At 36.0% G+C, this 14,849-nt stretch overlaps 1 protein-coding gene and 1 long non-coding RNA gene across 5 annotated transcripts; one reads left to right on the forward strand and one right to left on the reverse strand.

Annotated features, from left to right (window-relative positions):
• The first annotated feature begins 77 nt into the window (after positions 1 to 77).
• On the forward strand, positions 78 to 14,831 carry P450 (cytochrome P450). 3 transcript variants are annotated; one of them, XM_038013596.2, is made up of 9 exons: positions 78 to 363; positions 983 to 1,234; positions 4,208 to 4,433; positions 5,465 to 5,645; positions 7,705 to 7,804; positions 8,387 to 8,573; positions 8,881 to 8,998; positions 13,622 to 13,760; positions 14,428 to 14,831. In XM_038013596.2, the coding sequence occupies exons 2-9, from the start codon at positions 1,210 to 1,212 to the stop codon at positions 14,622 to 14,624; spliced, it is 1,173 nt and encodes a 390-aa protein (XP_037869524.1). In that variant the 5' UTR covers positions 78 to 363; positions 983 to 1,209; the 3' UTR covers positions 14,625 to 14,831.
• LOC134199712 (uncharacterized) lies at positions 3,889 to 13,627 on the reverse strand. Of its 2 annotated transcripts, none has more exons than XR_009974323.1 (2): positions 13,170 to 13,627; positions 3,889 to 4,257 (listed from the first exon to the last, which is right to left on the reverse strand). It is a non-coding gene; the product is annotated as an uncharacterized LOC134199712 (long non-coding RNA). The 2 variants fall into 2 exon arrangements; XR_009974322.1 differs by lacking the exon at positions 13,170 to 13,627 and adding an exon at positions 6,213 to 8,400.
• Positions 14,832 to 14,849: the final 18 nt, after the last annotated feature.

Below are 14,849 nucleotides of genomic sequence, written 5' to 3' on the forward strand. Positions count from 1 at the left end.
TCGGGTCGAGGTATTAATTGTTTTTCAGCAGAATTAGGCAGAATGTCATCTCACAGACTCTCACAATACATTCAGCAACCAGTTAAACGTCTCTCACACAATCTCTATAAGTCTTCAAAGTTACGCTAAGCCCGTTGTTGCATTAAATGCCAATAACGTATGACTGAATTTTGTAACAAGAACATTATTTGTGTTTTTTTTATTGTAGATGAGCCTACGGTCCATCTCACGGGGTTACCGTAGCTTATGGACTTCAACAATGCGAGCGACATAGCCAAGCCGCTGCCTACCGCTGAGTACTCTCCAAAAATCACCTAGCGCTGAATAAGCACCGTGGAAGGAAATTAATTCCAAAGCCGGATGGTGCGTAGCAAAAAAGATCTCTCTCGCAATGTGAATGAACCCATTGGTTCTAGATAACATAGATGAACTCTGCTTCCATAGAGAACGAGGCGATCATATAATAGTGAAATAGTTTCGGGATGTGAGATTTTGGGTTATAAAAATATTTTTTGAAATTGATATGCAATAAATTTCAAGATTCTATAATTAAAAACCTAGCTTTTTGGACTCCACTTCATTCGTTACTACGTATATTTTGAAAATTTTAAATTGAAATAATTTCAACGGAGTTAACTTGTATATAATGTCCCCATAAATACTAAATCGGTTATGTGTGTATTCAAATGTAAAGTGGTTGGTTAACAAAAGGTTTTGACGTGCAGCTTATACCGATTGTATCTAAACAGGCTCATAAGAAAATTATACTATTGGAAAAATAACATTTCTGAGGCGTTTGTGAAAGGGTTTAGTTATGTTGGCATTAATTGCTCTTTGTTTTATTTTGTTTTTCTATATCATAAGCCGACGACATCGTGGGCTTTGTTATCCACCTGGTACTTCCATTTGTTAAATAAAAAAATATTGGTGGAACGTGGAATTTACACAGTAAATTAAAATTTAAATAAGAACATATTTTTAGGGCCTACCCCACTACCAGTAGTAGGGAATTTAATTTCAGTACTTTGGGAATCTAGGAAGTTCAAGTGTCACCACTTGATATGGCAATCGTGGTCTCAGAAGTATGGGAATCTATTGGGCTTGAGACTTGGATCCATCAATGTGGTAGTGGTAACAGGGATAGAACTCATCAAAGAAGTTTCGAATCGAGAAGTGTTTGAAGGAAGGCCTGATGGGTTCTTCTATACCATGAGATCGTTTGGAAAGAAACTGGGTAAGTGCTCATTGTACTCAATAATATCTACTCTTCTTCGAATACTTTCGAAGTTACCAACTAGTCTTGATTTTTTTACTCTACATTTGTACTTTCGATATTATGCAATAAGATTAATTTTAGCCCCCGTAGGTATCCTAAAATTCCTAAAATTATTAATAAAATGCACTCTATTGAGGTTCGCTTTTTTGGTATGCTTAGTATTAAAAACTCTGTTCAGTATCAAAACCTAATTACCAGGAATTTTATTATACTCCACAATTTATTTTTAATTATATGCTCGCACTTGCACGTATACTAGCTATGTGATTAAAAGGTGTGGTAACACGATTCCAAAAGATAAAAACACCTGATTTATTATGTTTTTATTTTATTTTTATTAAAATATTGCAATTTATGTACATTTTATAAAAAAAAAACAAATGTTTTGCATTTACACGTATTTTAGAAAATGCTAGATTATTGAATTATTATGCACAGACAGACTACGTGCGATTACAATTTGATGTTTTTTTTGTTTGTTTTATAAATGGCTCCAAATGGTTACCTAACTTTGATTTGCAGTCAGGCAAGTATTTAAAGTTAGTGAACGTTCACCTGTAATTAAATAGCTTAATCAATTTAAGGATTAAAATTTACAAACGAAAAGTAAGTTACAAAAATTCAATTTATCTTAATATGATCTGTTCTAGATTCACACTTCTTTAAATTGTTAATGCCAAAAGGTGTTTGTTCAATAAAGTTGTACAAAAAAAAACCCTGTAATTACGGTTTATTTTTGGGTCACTAATTATACACATTTTTATTACGTACATAGAAGGTCGTTGATCTGTCAGAACCGCGGAGACTCGAAGCTTCTATATATACAAATTGCTCGTCTCTGAGGCTGTGAGAACTAATATCAATAGTGTATTAGGAAAAGGCTAGCTCTAATTTGATTAAAACAGCGTCTCAAGATCACTTTTAAATGTTAATAACATGTATGTACTATTTATTTATATATTTTTAATTTAACTACTTTTTCGATTAAACTACGATTTAACGACTATAATTACTATATATTTTTTCACCTTTTAAACCTTCTCTGGACTTACACAAATAATTCAAGACCAAAATTAGACAAATCGGTCCAGCCGTTCTCGAGTTTTAGCGAGACTAACGAACAGCAATTATTTTATATATATATATATATATATATATATATATATATATATATATATATATATATATAGAGATATTACGTTTCAGTATCTAAAATAAGTAATTTGGCTAATTATGTAATCATATCCTTCATAATAAAACTTGTTTCAAAAGATCTCGCCGCACTAGGTGTTTCACTCGCAAAAAGCTCAAATCAGATTTCGAATAAACACTCCTCAATTTAAATTACCAGATCCAAATTAACAGTGAATAATAATTTAGAATAGAAACATCTATCTTCTTTGCTATCGCTTGCCTAAATGCGCAAGAAAAATTGCATTCCATAAAAATAATGTTAATTTGTCATTTTTTAAAAAGTAATTCATTAATATAAAACAGCAGCGGAGTTTTTTTAATTACTTCTTATCTTGAAGGTTTGTTACATTTAACCGTATGTATCGTTTATTTTCTCCGTCAATTATTATGCCGAACATTTTTTTTTTACCGATCGCTGAGAGCCTAAAAGGCTATTTCAACTACGGATGGACGGGCAGTTGAGCTCACGGGCTGAACCTGAAAGAATCTGCCAAGCAATCTGCCTTAGAAAGAGCAGTGCTTCTGTCTTTCTGTCTTTAATCACGCTATATGACGTATGCTTCACAGAATTTACCATTGGTACGGAATCGTGACCCACTAAGAAAATCCGACGAGAAATTCAGTGGGTTGAACTGAATGATATCAATTATCATTAGCCAACAGACGTTCTGTTGGACAAAGGCCTCCCTTAAGGGTTCGACACAATGATCTGTGTCTTGCTACACATCCAGCGCGATTATATAAGATCTACAATTAGAAATAATACAGTTTTATTACATTAATGTAACATCGAAGTCAATTAAATATGTATTCTTAAGCATAATAAAAAATATACTACTCAGATCCTAATAAGTTTTAAATGGGACCAAATGAAAGTACTGCCATTCAAATAAAAAAAAATCATCAATATCGGTTGAGTTGGATAAAAGATACAGAAAAAATACAGTAAAATTAAGAACCTCCCTCTTTTTTTAAATACGGTTAGGCAATTATTTTGAATTTGAATTTGTAACATAAAATATCGTCAATGTCTATTGCTACCCTTTATTATTTACAACTATTGTGTTCTGTGTAAGTATACAGCGGATTGGTTGTCTCCCTGGCATTGGTGACGTCCATGATAAATCACTCTGGAGACACAGGGATCCGGTGGGCGTGCTCCCCTATCTATGAAGACAATAATAAAGGAGATGTATTTCTAGAAATTTCTTTGGTAGCACGTGAAACACAAACTACTCGTTCTATTCAATGATATAGTGTTTATGCATTATGTATAGATTTCAAAGTTCGCGTATTCTATTCTACATCTTATTTTACTTCAATAACGATAGCTGGGAATACAACAATGAATGTAATAATTATTGCAACAATCTCACAAAAAACTCAACGATTGTGTTGTAATAAAAAATCTAAACGAGCGCATTGCTGATAAATTTAATATGGCCCATGGACCGGTCTGTCTAAGACGACAGTAAAAGGTTACAAGATGACTTATAAAACCAGAGAAAAACAATGTAGAATTTACAAAAAAAGTTTCGCTTCTTTTATTAGCTATTTCACAGCATCTAGACAAAACTATCTAAATCAATCTAAGTATATATGTATTTCTTGTATTATATATTATTTTTAATAACAAATATTAGAGAAACTAGCGTTCGAAGTAGCGAGCTTATTTTTATCTTCGTTTTGCCATTAAGTATTCACTAGTTTTTAATATAACGTCTTCGTCATTTACAGGATTGGTTTTCTCCGATGGCCCAACGTGGCACAGGACCAGACGTTTCGTGCTGAAATATTTAAAGAATTTCGGTTACAACTCCCGTTTCATGAACGTTTACATAGGCGATGAATGTGAAGCCCTCGTGCAGCTGCGTTTAGCCGATGCTGGAGAGCCGATTCTGGTCAATCAGATGTTCCACATTACAATAGTCAACATACTTTGGAGATTGGTTGCCGGGAAAAGGTTCACACTTTTATATTTAACGATTAGATATTATAATTTTTTTTCTGGTGGTAGGACCTCTTGTGAGTCCGCACGGGTAGGTACCACCACCCCGCCTATTTCTGCCGTGAAGCAGTAATGCGTTTCGGTTTGAAGGGTGGGGCAGCCGTTGTAACTTACTTGAGACCTTAGAACTTATATCTCAAGGTGGGTGGCGCATTTACGTTGTGGATGTCTATGGGCTCCAGTAACCACTTAACACCAGGTGGGCTGTGAGCTCGTCCACCCATCTAAGCAATAAAAAAAAAAAAAACCGATTAAATCTGTAAATAAACGGACCGGCGAAAATATGTATTACTCAGTTACATAGGTCATATGATCCTGTTTCCCCAAATGCTGGCGGGAGACATTATATATTCGGTATGTTTTTGTTGATTACACAGCCAGTATAGAATGAATATGAATGTAGACTTCTTCCCTAATCGGATACTCTTGGCAGAGCAGTCGTGACTGTCGATGAACAGGAGTGTGTCTAGTCGCCGTCGCTCGCTTCCAAGGCAGCCGCAAGTCGAGCGATGTTCCTCCATCGGAGGTGGCTGTTAGCATTGCGTGCACATTGTACTGCAGCGGCTTTCGTAGTGCTGGTAATGAGGTCAATCCAGCGCGTGGAGGATTGACCTCGAGGTCTTCTGCCTTCTACACGGCCCTGTACAACAAGTTCTACAAGTCTCACCAAGGAATCTTCCTTTCTGGAGATGTGCCCTATGGAGAATGTAGACTTTGAGCTAGATATTTTTGAAAACCGAATTAGGCATTTTAAAATATTGTTCAAAAATAGTCATTGCTTTAAAGCATTACAGACACGAGTACATTGTATTACAGACAGAGTATAATTGGAGAACATGTACCGGATTTAAATTATTTGATGAGTCTTTCGATGTTTGATTTTGCGAATCCTCCATAGAAACTGATTTAAAATACAAATATTCTTAAAGCTAACGATAAATAAATATAAATTATTCATTTAAATTTGAGATTGTGTATATTTTTAGATATGATTTAGAAGACCAACGACTTAAGGAACTGTGCAGTCTTGTGATGCGTTTGTTCAAGCTAGTCGATATGAGCGGAGGGTTCCTTAATTTTCTTCCATTCCTGAGACATTTTGTACCAAGGCTTATCGGGTTTACTGAACTTCAAGAAATACATAACGCTCTTCACCAATATTTACGGGTAAACTTTATTTTCTCTTAATTTTAGCTTCATTTAGTTATTAATATGATTAGTTTTAGTTATATGATTAGTTTTAGTTATTAGTCTGGCAAATTCTGGATTTGTCAAGGGAAAGGGTACTCACGAACAAATAATCAACGTAAAGCTTATCATAGAAAAGTGCTATGAATGTAACATCCCGGCTGTCCTATGTTTTGTCGACTACCAAAAAGCCTTTGATAGCGTTAGTTGGAAACATTTATAGTATGTGCTTAAGGAAATGGGCGTTCCCAAACATCTGATTCAGCCGATGAGAGCCCTGTACCTGTCGGGACAGGGATCAGTACGGATTGGCCCAGAACGGACCAAGTGTCCGAGTATTTGGATACGAGACTGTGCCACGCACTTCACTGTGCCACTGACCGACATAAGTGGCTACAAATCACAAAAAAGGTCATAGGCGGACGCATCGCGATACTCAGCAATGAGCGATCGATTGAAGGAGGAGGAGTTATTAATTTATTAGGATTTTTTACCAGATTTTTGTTGTAAGTTAATAAGTTTCAGATTATAGAAATAAATTATTACCTTTTTCACTACTATTGACGAAGTTTCGACCACCATGAGTCCTGGTCAAGCGGCAAGGCCTCCAATCGCGGAAAAGGTCTCCAAGGTTAAACCGCGAACATCCTATCTTAAAAAAAAATTAGGCTTTCGAATATCATTGTCGTTTTCATAAAATGAAGAACTACATAATTAGAAAAACAAGGCAAAGAGTTCAAGTGTATCAAAACAAAATCATGAGTATATAGCCGCTAAAATGATAACAACGATATTTAGTTCAAGGTATTTGCAATAATCTGCTAATAAAGTCCTGCGATGATTGGTCAATTATTCCGATAATTTTCGCCTTCATGAAATTGGAAAAAACAATTTTGGGCTCACGGTGGCTATTAACGTCATCGTCATCGACAATATTGAGATTCATATTTAGTTCAATGAGGGTGCAAGATTCTATATGATAATAATCTGTTTCCCTTTAAGATAGAAGAAGACACGGACATGTTACCTCCGCATCCTCTAGCAAAATACTACGACGTCCTATTACCAGCATTCCTTCTCCATTTTCCTTCATAATTCTCCCCTAATTTAATTCAGGTGTATGTACACTGGTTTTCACCGTCGTCCTGTCTATTTCTGTCTATCATTTTAAATAGGAAGGAGCCACATCCGGGTTGCCAACAGCGCAGGCACCCGAACGATCATGCTCAGCACGCACTTGAAGTGTGCCCGCATTAGGAGCACCCACGGGGCTGGGGTGGGATATCTTCTTACGGGCTATGGCCCGTTTGCGAAAAGACCGGAGTTGGTGGGAGGCAAAGGCCAGCTTTTCCAACCCGGTCATGGCGCTCCATGATGCTGAGGAGCGCGAAAGGGAGTGGGTTTCTTCTTCAGCGCCAGGTTGGGCGGCGTAGGCGCGAAGCCTTCACACAGTTCCCGTAGAGGTCGTTGGGTGCCGGGTGCGGGGGCACCTGGTGCTTGACTGTCGTTCCAGTGATGAGGCGTCGTAAGGTGACTCCTATACACTGCCTACAGTATATCCCCCGAGACGAGATCCTTGGGGATGTTCTCAAGGATGAAATCCCGTCCAATCATTGGAATGGGTACTGACGAAGGCGGACTGTCGGCGCACATTATGCGGCATCGTAGGTTTCGTCTATCCGGTCTGGTGGAGCTCGATGGGGCTTAGTCAGCAGTCGGTTCCATGGAGCGGGTCTTCTACAGCCCCGCCATAGCATTCCTCGCGTGCCTTTTTCAAAGGGTAGGGTCCTGGAAGAAATTAGAAGAAGGGGAGAACCTTGGTCTCCCTGTTCTCCCTCTTTTTTCTGGAGGCGCCGGAGACTGACATAGCCCGGTCCGTTAACCCCCTCTACCCAGCGTTAACGAAAAAGGAAGATGATACTTACTCGGCTTACAAAATGCCCTAGCACCACTATTATTCACAATTTACATGACAAACTTACATATATAATTATATTTTATATATTAAATATGATAAATATTATTAAATGGAAAACAGGAAATAATAAAAGAACACCAAGAAAATTTACAACTTGGGGCCCCAAAGGATGTGATCGATGCTTTTCTCATTGATATGTTGGAATCTCAAGATGATAAACGTACGTATAAAAAAAAAATATTTTATACGGTTCTCCTAATGTTATAAATATCAAACTTACGTATTTGAATTTTGATCTTTGTCTATTTGAAATTAGATAATTCACAGCTTTAAGATACAATATTATTTTATTTACTTGTATATAATTTGTAGATAAACATTAATTACTTTGTATTACGTATTAAATTGTATATAATAGATAAGGTACATAATTAAGTACAAAGAATAATATTATAAATTACTATGTGCGAAAGCTTCTAGCGTGGTTCGATCATGTACACGATATGTCAAATACATGACCGAACCCCACACCAAACCAGCAATATTTCAAAATTTTTTTTTAGAATTTTTTTTCAATCGCAATTCATAAGCATATTATTTTGTATCTTCAGTCGTGCTAACCATTCATTTTCTCACTTTCTCTCTCACCCTTTCTCTATCTCTCTCTCTCTTTACCTTAATTTTCCTTACAGATATTTACCATAAAACATATCTACATACAACTGTATTGGTGGTTTTATCGATGTCGTATTTTAGCGATGAATTTTAAAACCACATGAATAATTTTAATTTTGTCTCTTAGCAACGCTTGATGATCTACAAGTAGTTTGCCTTGATCTACTTGAAGCGGGCATGGAGACAGTTACTAATACCGCTGTATTTATGCTCCTGCACGTTGTCAGAAACGAGGATGTGCAAAGGAAACTACACCAGGAAATAGATGACATAATCGGTCGCGATCGTAATCCTTTGCTTGACGACAGAATAAGGTAATATTTTTGACGTCAGCTGTGAATCTGTGCTCCCATGTTTTTACGAAAAATTATACTAGTTGATCAGTAATTAAATTTAACGGATTTAAAAAAAAACATGTACATATATACTTGTACATGTTAAATATATGAACGAATAGGTATATTTCCGAATAAAATTATTTTATTTACTAATCACAAATGATACTAACCCTGATACTACTGAATTAGAATACTATACAATACAATAAGGAAATGTAGTCCATGCGGCTACATTTATTAAGATATAAAAATTCAATAAACTGAATTTGAAGTATGTTTTAAGAATGGTGTACACAGAAGCGGTAATTCTTGAAACTCTGAGGATATCGACTGTCGCATCTATGGGCATACCTCATATGGCTCTCAATGACGCTAAGCTTGGAAATTATATTATACCAAAGGTAGGTAAGTCCGCTTTTCTTTTTGCTCTAAATAAACAAGCGAAGTCACGAACCACCCGGTGTTGATCGGTTACAGAAACCCATAGAGGTAATAGAACCCTTGAAACACAAATTCAAAGTCTCAATTGGACTCCATAAAAGCTGTTCCAGTTTTTAAACCAGAACTTAAGATTGCTTCGCGGCAAAAATGAGCAGAATGGTGGTAGGTACTTACACGTCTGGGCTCAGACTAAGAAAATCACAAGAAAAAAGTATTCATGTATATAGCTTTTGCTTTCCACTAAAATAAATACACAATACAATGCACTTGAAAACACTTTATTGTAATTTGTACACTAAAATAACAACATAAAGAAAAAATATGGAAAAATTTCAACTTAAACCTAAAGTACAAAACGCCGACTTCCTTAGAAAGCGATCTCTTCCAGGAAATATTTTCATGGAGATGATTTAGAACATTAGAAAGGTTAGCGGAAACTACGGACATAATAAAAATACGTAATGGCGATAATATGGCGATATCGTGGGGTAAAAGGCTTTTTGGGTTTAAACCCTTTGCTTAAGCAACATTTTTACAACTTTACAGGAGAGCCATTAAAATTTAGAAAAAAGATAACAAAACGTATTCAACTATCTAAATGGAGTAAGTTCAATTAAAAACATCAAACTGTTGATGCTAATACCAAATAATACGCATCTTTAATTACAAAAATTCAATCACTTAAATCCATGATTAGCCTTTCATCCCTCGATATATATGTATGTATAAACAAATATATACATTAAATAAAAACAATATGATACACACGTGAAACAACAACTTATATATACATTAATAAGAAAAATCCCGTTTCTAGTTACAATAATAAAATTTTTGTAAGTCGCGATTCTCAGTTCTGGCGAAATGATTCAGGGGTAGATATGTGCTATCCGAAGAACTTCTTTTTTTCCCCCTACCTTTGCTGATAGCCTTGAGAGGCTATTTCAGCGTCTCCTTGACGTGTAGGTAAGCTCACGGGGCCCAAAAAAGCATTGCTTCGCAGAATCTATCACCGGATCGGAATCGCGACCCACTGAGAAGATCTGGCGAGAAACTGAGTGAGCTAAAGAACCACAGTCAACAAACACCCTATAACATAGGTATTTTTTATGAAGGAAAGAATACTGGTGGCTCGAAGGTCTTTCCAGCTTCACCAGGACAGGTGGCTGAGCAAAGGCTCAGCAAAAAGGAATGGGATTTGCTAAAAGCTGCCCGAGTGCCTCCGAAGGAGACCTAACAACTCAAGAACAGCTGCTTCGCGAATGAACTTTCTATCGGATCGGAAGCGCAACCCACTGAGAAGATCCGATTACAATCGACACCGAATTATGACTTTTCAGGGAACATTTGTCATAATCTATTTTTAAATTTAAATGAGTTTTAATAAAAAAAATATCGAGTAGACAAGTACACGCCCCAACTAATGTCGTTTACTTATTCACTGCGTATAAAATAATAACAACATTAAACAAAAAAACACACACCGCTACTATTATAAGAGTAACTTGTGATGTCAAGAGCATTATCTTACAAATTTCGTAGTCCGAGATAAGATCTTTTTTCCTCTCGCTCTAATGTGGTAAGCATTTTGTCTGTTAGATTATTATTCATTGACGGAATATTCCGCATCTGAATATATATATTTATTTTGGAATCAATTTATCTAATTATTTTTAATGCAATTTGTTTATTCTTTTGGCGGAATGTATTTGGAGGTTTTAATTTATTAATGAAAACTTTTGTTTTACAAGTTATTTTAATATACAATACATACATTTAATATACAATAGAACATTCTCTACTCTTTACGATAAATAAAATAAGTAATATATGATAATATCGATAAATAGTATAATGTCATTATTACATAAACTTAGGAAATTGTAGAACTGAGGGTCCTGTCGCCTAAATGATATTGTCCAGACAACATTGACATAATGATGGACGCAATAAATAGTTAGGTAAGGATAAGGATGGGAAGTATACCTAATAATATGTTGTACTATATTTCAGTTAGTTTTTTCGTACAAAAACTCCTTCTTACATTTCACCCTTTTTTTTGGTCAGGAGGAAATCGCCGGACTTCCGACCTCCACTGGGGAATGGAGAGCGGGGTATATCGGAGTCGAACTGACTAAAACCTCTTGTCGCTCAACAACCAACGTCCAAACCTCGCATGAGACAGAACTCATGAAAAGGCAAAGGGGGGAAAGTGAAGCGTTTAGTGCGGAGCACATCTCTCCTATCACCCTCCTCCTCGGGACGCCGGACCGGCGGTCGTCGGCGACCATCGATGACACAACACTCGCTAACGACAAGTCGTTTCCTATCTTTGCGACGATGGCACGGCGCCACCCCTCCCATGCGGGGCAGGCGACGAGCGTATGCTCTGCCGTGTCCAAGTCGCAACCACAATGGTGGCACTCTGCCGTCGGCTCGGCTCTGATCCGGTGCAGGAACTCACCGAAGCAACCATGCCCAGTGAGCACCTGCGTGAGCCGGAAAGTGAGGCGTCACGATTCACCCAGTCAACGAGGACTGGGCGAATCGCATCGACAGTCCTACGACCAGCCGAAGGATCCGCCAATCCCCTGGACCATGACTCCAGCACGGTACATTTCACCCTTAGGCCTCGATGACTTCGCTTTTAATTAGTCCTATATAACAAAGTTACATAAGAAGCGAATTCACATAAGAAATAATAATAGTCTTTTTTTATTTATTGCTTAGATGGATGGACGAACTCACAGCCCTTGATGTTAAGTGGTTACTGGAGCCCATAGAGATCTACAACGTAAATGCACCACCCACTTCGAGATATAAGTTCTAAGGTCTCATTATAGTTACAACGGCTACCCCACCCTTCGAACCGAAACGCATTACCACTTCACGGCGGAAATAGGCGGGGTGGTGGTACCTACCCGTGCGGACTCCCAAGAGGTCCTACCACCAGTGACTACGCAAATTATAATTTTGCGGGATTGACTTTTATTACACGACGTTATTCCTTCACCGTGGAAGTCAATCGTGAACATTTGTTGAGTACGTATTTCATTAGAAAAATTGGTATCCGCCTGCGGGATTCGAGCACCGGTGCATCGCTTCATACGAATGCACCGGACGTCTTATCCTTTACGCCACGACGAATATATACATGTATACCTTGTCCAGCCATAAGTTCTGTTACAAAAGAAAATGCGTTTTTTTTAATGAAGTAATGTAATATTATTAAAATTTATACCTACATATTTATTAAAATCTCAGCAAAAATTAAAAACAATATTCTATTCGAAATGGCCACCTTTGGCTTTAACAGCATTAACAGCCTTTGTAGTTCTAACAGCACGTGGCCAACACGTACTTTTCTGGTCTTCGACAGATAAAGTGTTATTCTGTCTGTTGATAGTACGATATACGAACATACGGCTGATACCAAGCTTTTGAAGTGTCTGGAATATGACCGACGGCTCCATACTCACTTTGTGCAAGGCGATCACCGCAATCCTATTTACTGTAACACCCCATTCAATATTGTAATTTGATAATGAATGCGAAAAAATATGTGAAGTAGCGCAAAATCGAAAGAAGTCTTTAAAATAATATAGGTAGGTACGTTCCAAATTCAAAATACTTAAAAAGTTAAAAAAAGAAATGTTTTTATGTAACAGTATTTATGGCCAGACTAGTTAGATATTAAAGTAATAAATATACGTAATATATATAAGTAGATACGCAGATAAGTAGATAAGATATATAAGTAAGATAAAATAATGCAATAAACAAATATACGGTTCCCCGAAATAATAATATAAAACAAATCGCAATAATCAACTATCAGATATCAGTTACTAGGGAACTCAATTTTTAGGGTGATTGGAGAATTTAAAAACATTTTCGCTGAACATTTCGAACGTTCAAGTAGAGTCGCAGCTCAAGTAGAGGAACACTTTATATTATAAATTCTTTGAAATTTACGATACCGCAATGATAATTATTAACAGACTAGCTGACCCGGCAGACTTCGTAGTGCCTCAAGCGATAAATAAAAGACACATCAAGGTGACACATCATATAGGAAAAACAAAATTGTTTGTTTTTATATAATTCCGAGCTTTTTTTATATTTTCTCACCTTTTAAACTTTCCCTGGACTTCCACGAATAATTCAAGACCAAAATTAGCCAAATCGGTCTGGCCGTTCTCGAGTTTTAGCGAGACTAACGAATAGCAATTCATTTTTATATATAGAAAAAAAAGATATTTCGCAAATTGTTGAAAAATACAGGATTTAGGCATTTCTAATCGGAACCGAGAGTGTATTACAGTAATTTCGTTTTAAAAATGCCATCTATCAAATATAAATCGAACATCAAAATACGACTAACCAAATTTTATACAAACCGATATGTTTCTCGAAGTGCCTCAGAATTTATACGAATTTCATCATTCGGTAAACGTTAAGATAATGATTGACGTAATCGCTGAGGGTTCACTCGTTCTTTCCGGAATTAATTCGAACAAATAATAATAAAACAACATATTATTCGGAAAGGATTGTTAATAATGTAGTTACATTAATTTTAGGGAACTTTTATTTTATTGTCACTGTACGAGCTGCATCACGGACCACATTGGAAAGATCCAGAAACATTCCGACCGGAACGATTCCTGACTAAAGAAGGCAACATCTTACAAGACGAGTGGCTCATACCTTTTGGAATCGGTAATTCTTATAACTATAAATTAAATAAACAAGTAAATATTTCATTGAAGTCTTCAATCTTACATCTCTTGAAGTTTTCTACAAGAAATTGAGAGCGATATGATATTTTTATAATAACATTATTCTTCTTCTTATCACATTTTTATTTATCAATAAATACGCAATTTCTTACTTGATATTACTCCCTATTAATATTGCTTTTATTGTCATAATTTTCTGTATCAATAAATAACATATTATCACGTTAAACAGTAGCACGTTGTATTGGTAAATAAAATGCGATCATCAAAATCGACACCTGCAAAAATTTATTTTTAAACAAGAGTCTTTTATAAGAAATCAAATCGAATAATATTAATAAGCAGTTGTAAATATTATGCCACTGGTTAGCTTATCAGCTGGCGTAATATATAAATCATTATTGGATATTTACATTACATTTATACACTATCTCAGTGTTTTCCAACACCGGATTACTTTTATCATAGAACCGTACATTTTCTTGAAGCCTACTGCCATCTATTGGTATTAATCTGAACTAAATTGAAAATGAAAGTTGTTTGTAAATATGCCCGTGTAGAGACTAGAATAACGCGATTGTAATTACGATTTCTTTTCTAGAATTAATTTGTAGCTAATGGAATTGAGATCGTGTGTTTTTTTGTAGGAAAACGTCGTTGTATTGGGGAAGGATTAGCACGTTCTGAACTCTTCATGTTCCTTACTCATATCCTTCAAAAATTCCACCTCAGAATACCTAAAAATGAACCGTTGCCGTCAACTGAACCCATCGATGGACTTTCTTTGTCTGCTAAGCAATTCAGGATTATTTTCGAACCGAGAAAAACATTTAAGAGTATTTAAATTTTCATTTGTCCACATGTACACTTTTAATTATGTTTCGGTTAATTTAGCTATGAGGTCGATTTCTTAATTATAATTTTCATTACAATTATGGAAGCTGTCTATTATAACTTCACTGAAATGTTATTATTCCTTTAGGTTTTTATGGGTTTTCAGTGTATTATGTAACGGGATTTTTATGTAATAAATTTGGTTGTTAAAAAGTCAGCTTTGATTATTTATTTA

This window comes from Bombyx mori, chromosome 11, assembly GCF_030269925.1.
Source record: "Bombyx mori chromosome 11, ASM3026992v2".
NCBI classification, from domain to species: domain Eukaryota; kingdom Metazoa; phylum Arthropoda; class Insecta; order Lepidoptera; family Bombycidae; genus Bombyx; species Bombyx mori.

Excerpts from the sequence above, each read along its gene's own strand:
- P450 (XM_038013596.2), top strand. The coding sequence starts at position 1,210 with ATGAGATCGTTTGGAAAGAAACTGG. Across the intron at positions 1,235-4,207 it reads ATCGTTTGGAAAGAAACTGG|GATTGGTTTTCTCCGATGGC; the intron begins GTAAGTGCTCAT and ends CGTCATTTACAG. Across the intron at positions 5,646-7,704 it reads CTCTTCACCAATATTTACGG|GAAATAATAAAAGAACACCA; the intron begins GTAAACTTTATT and ends AATGGAAAACAG.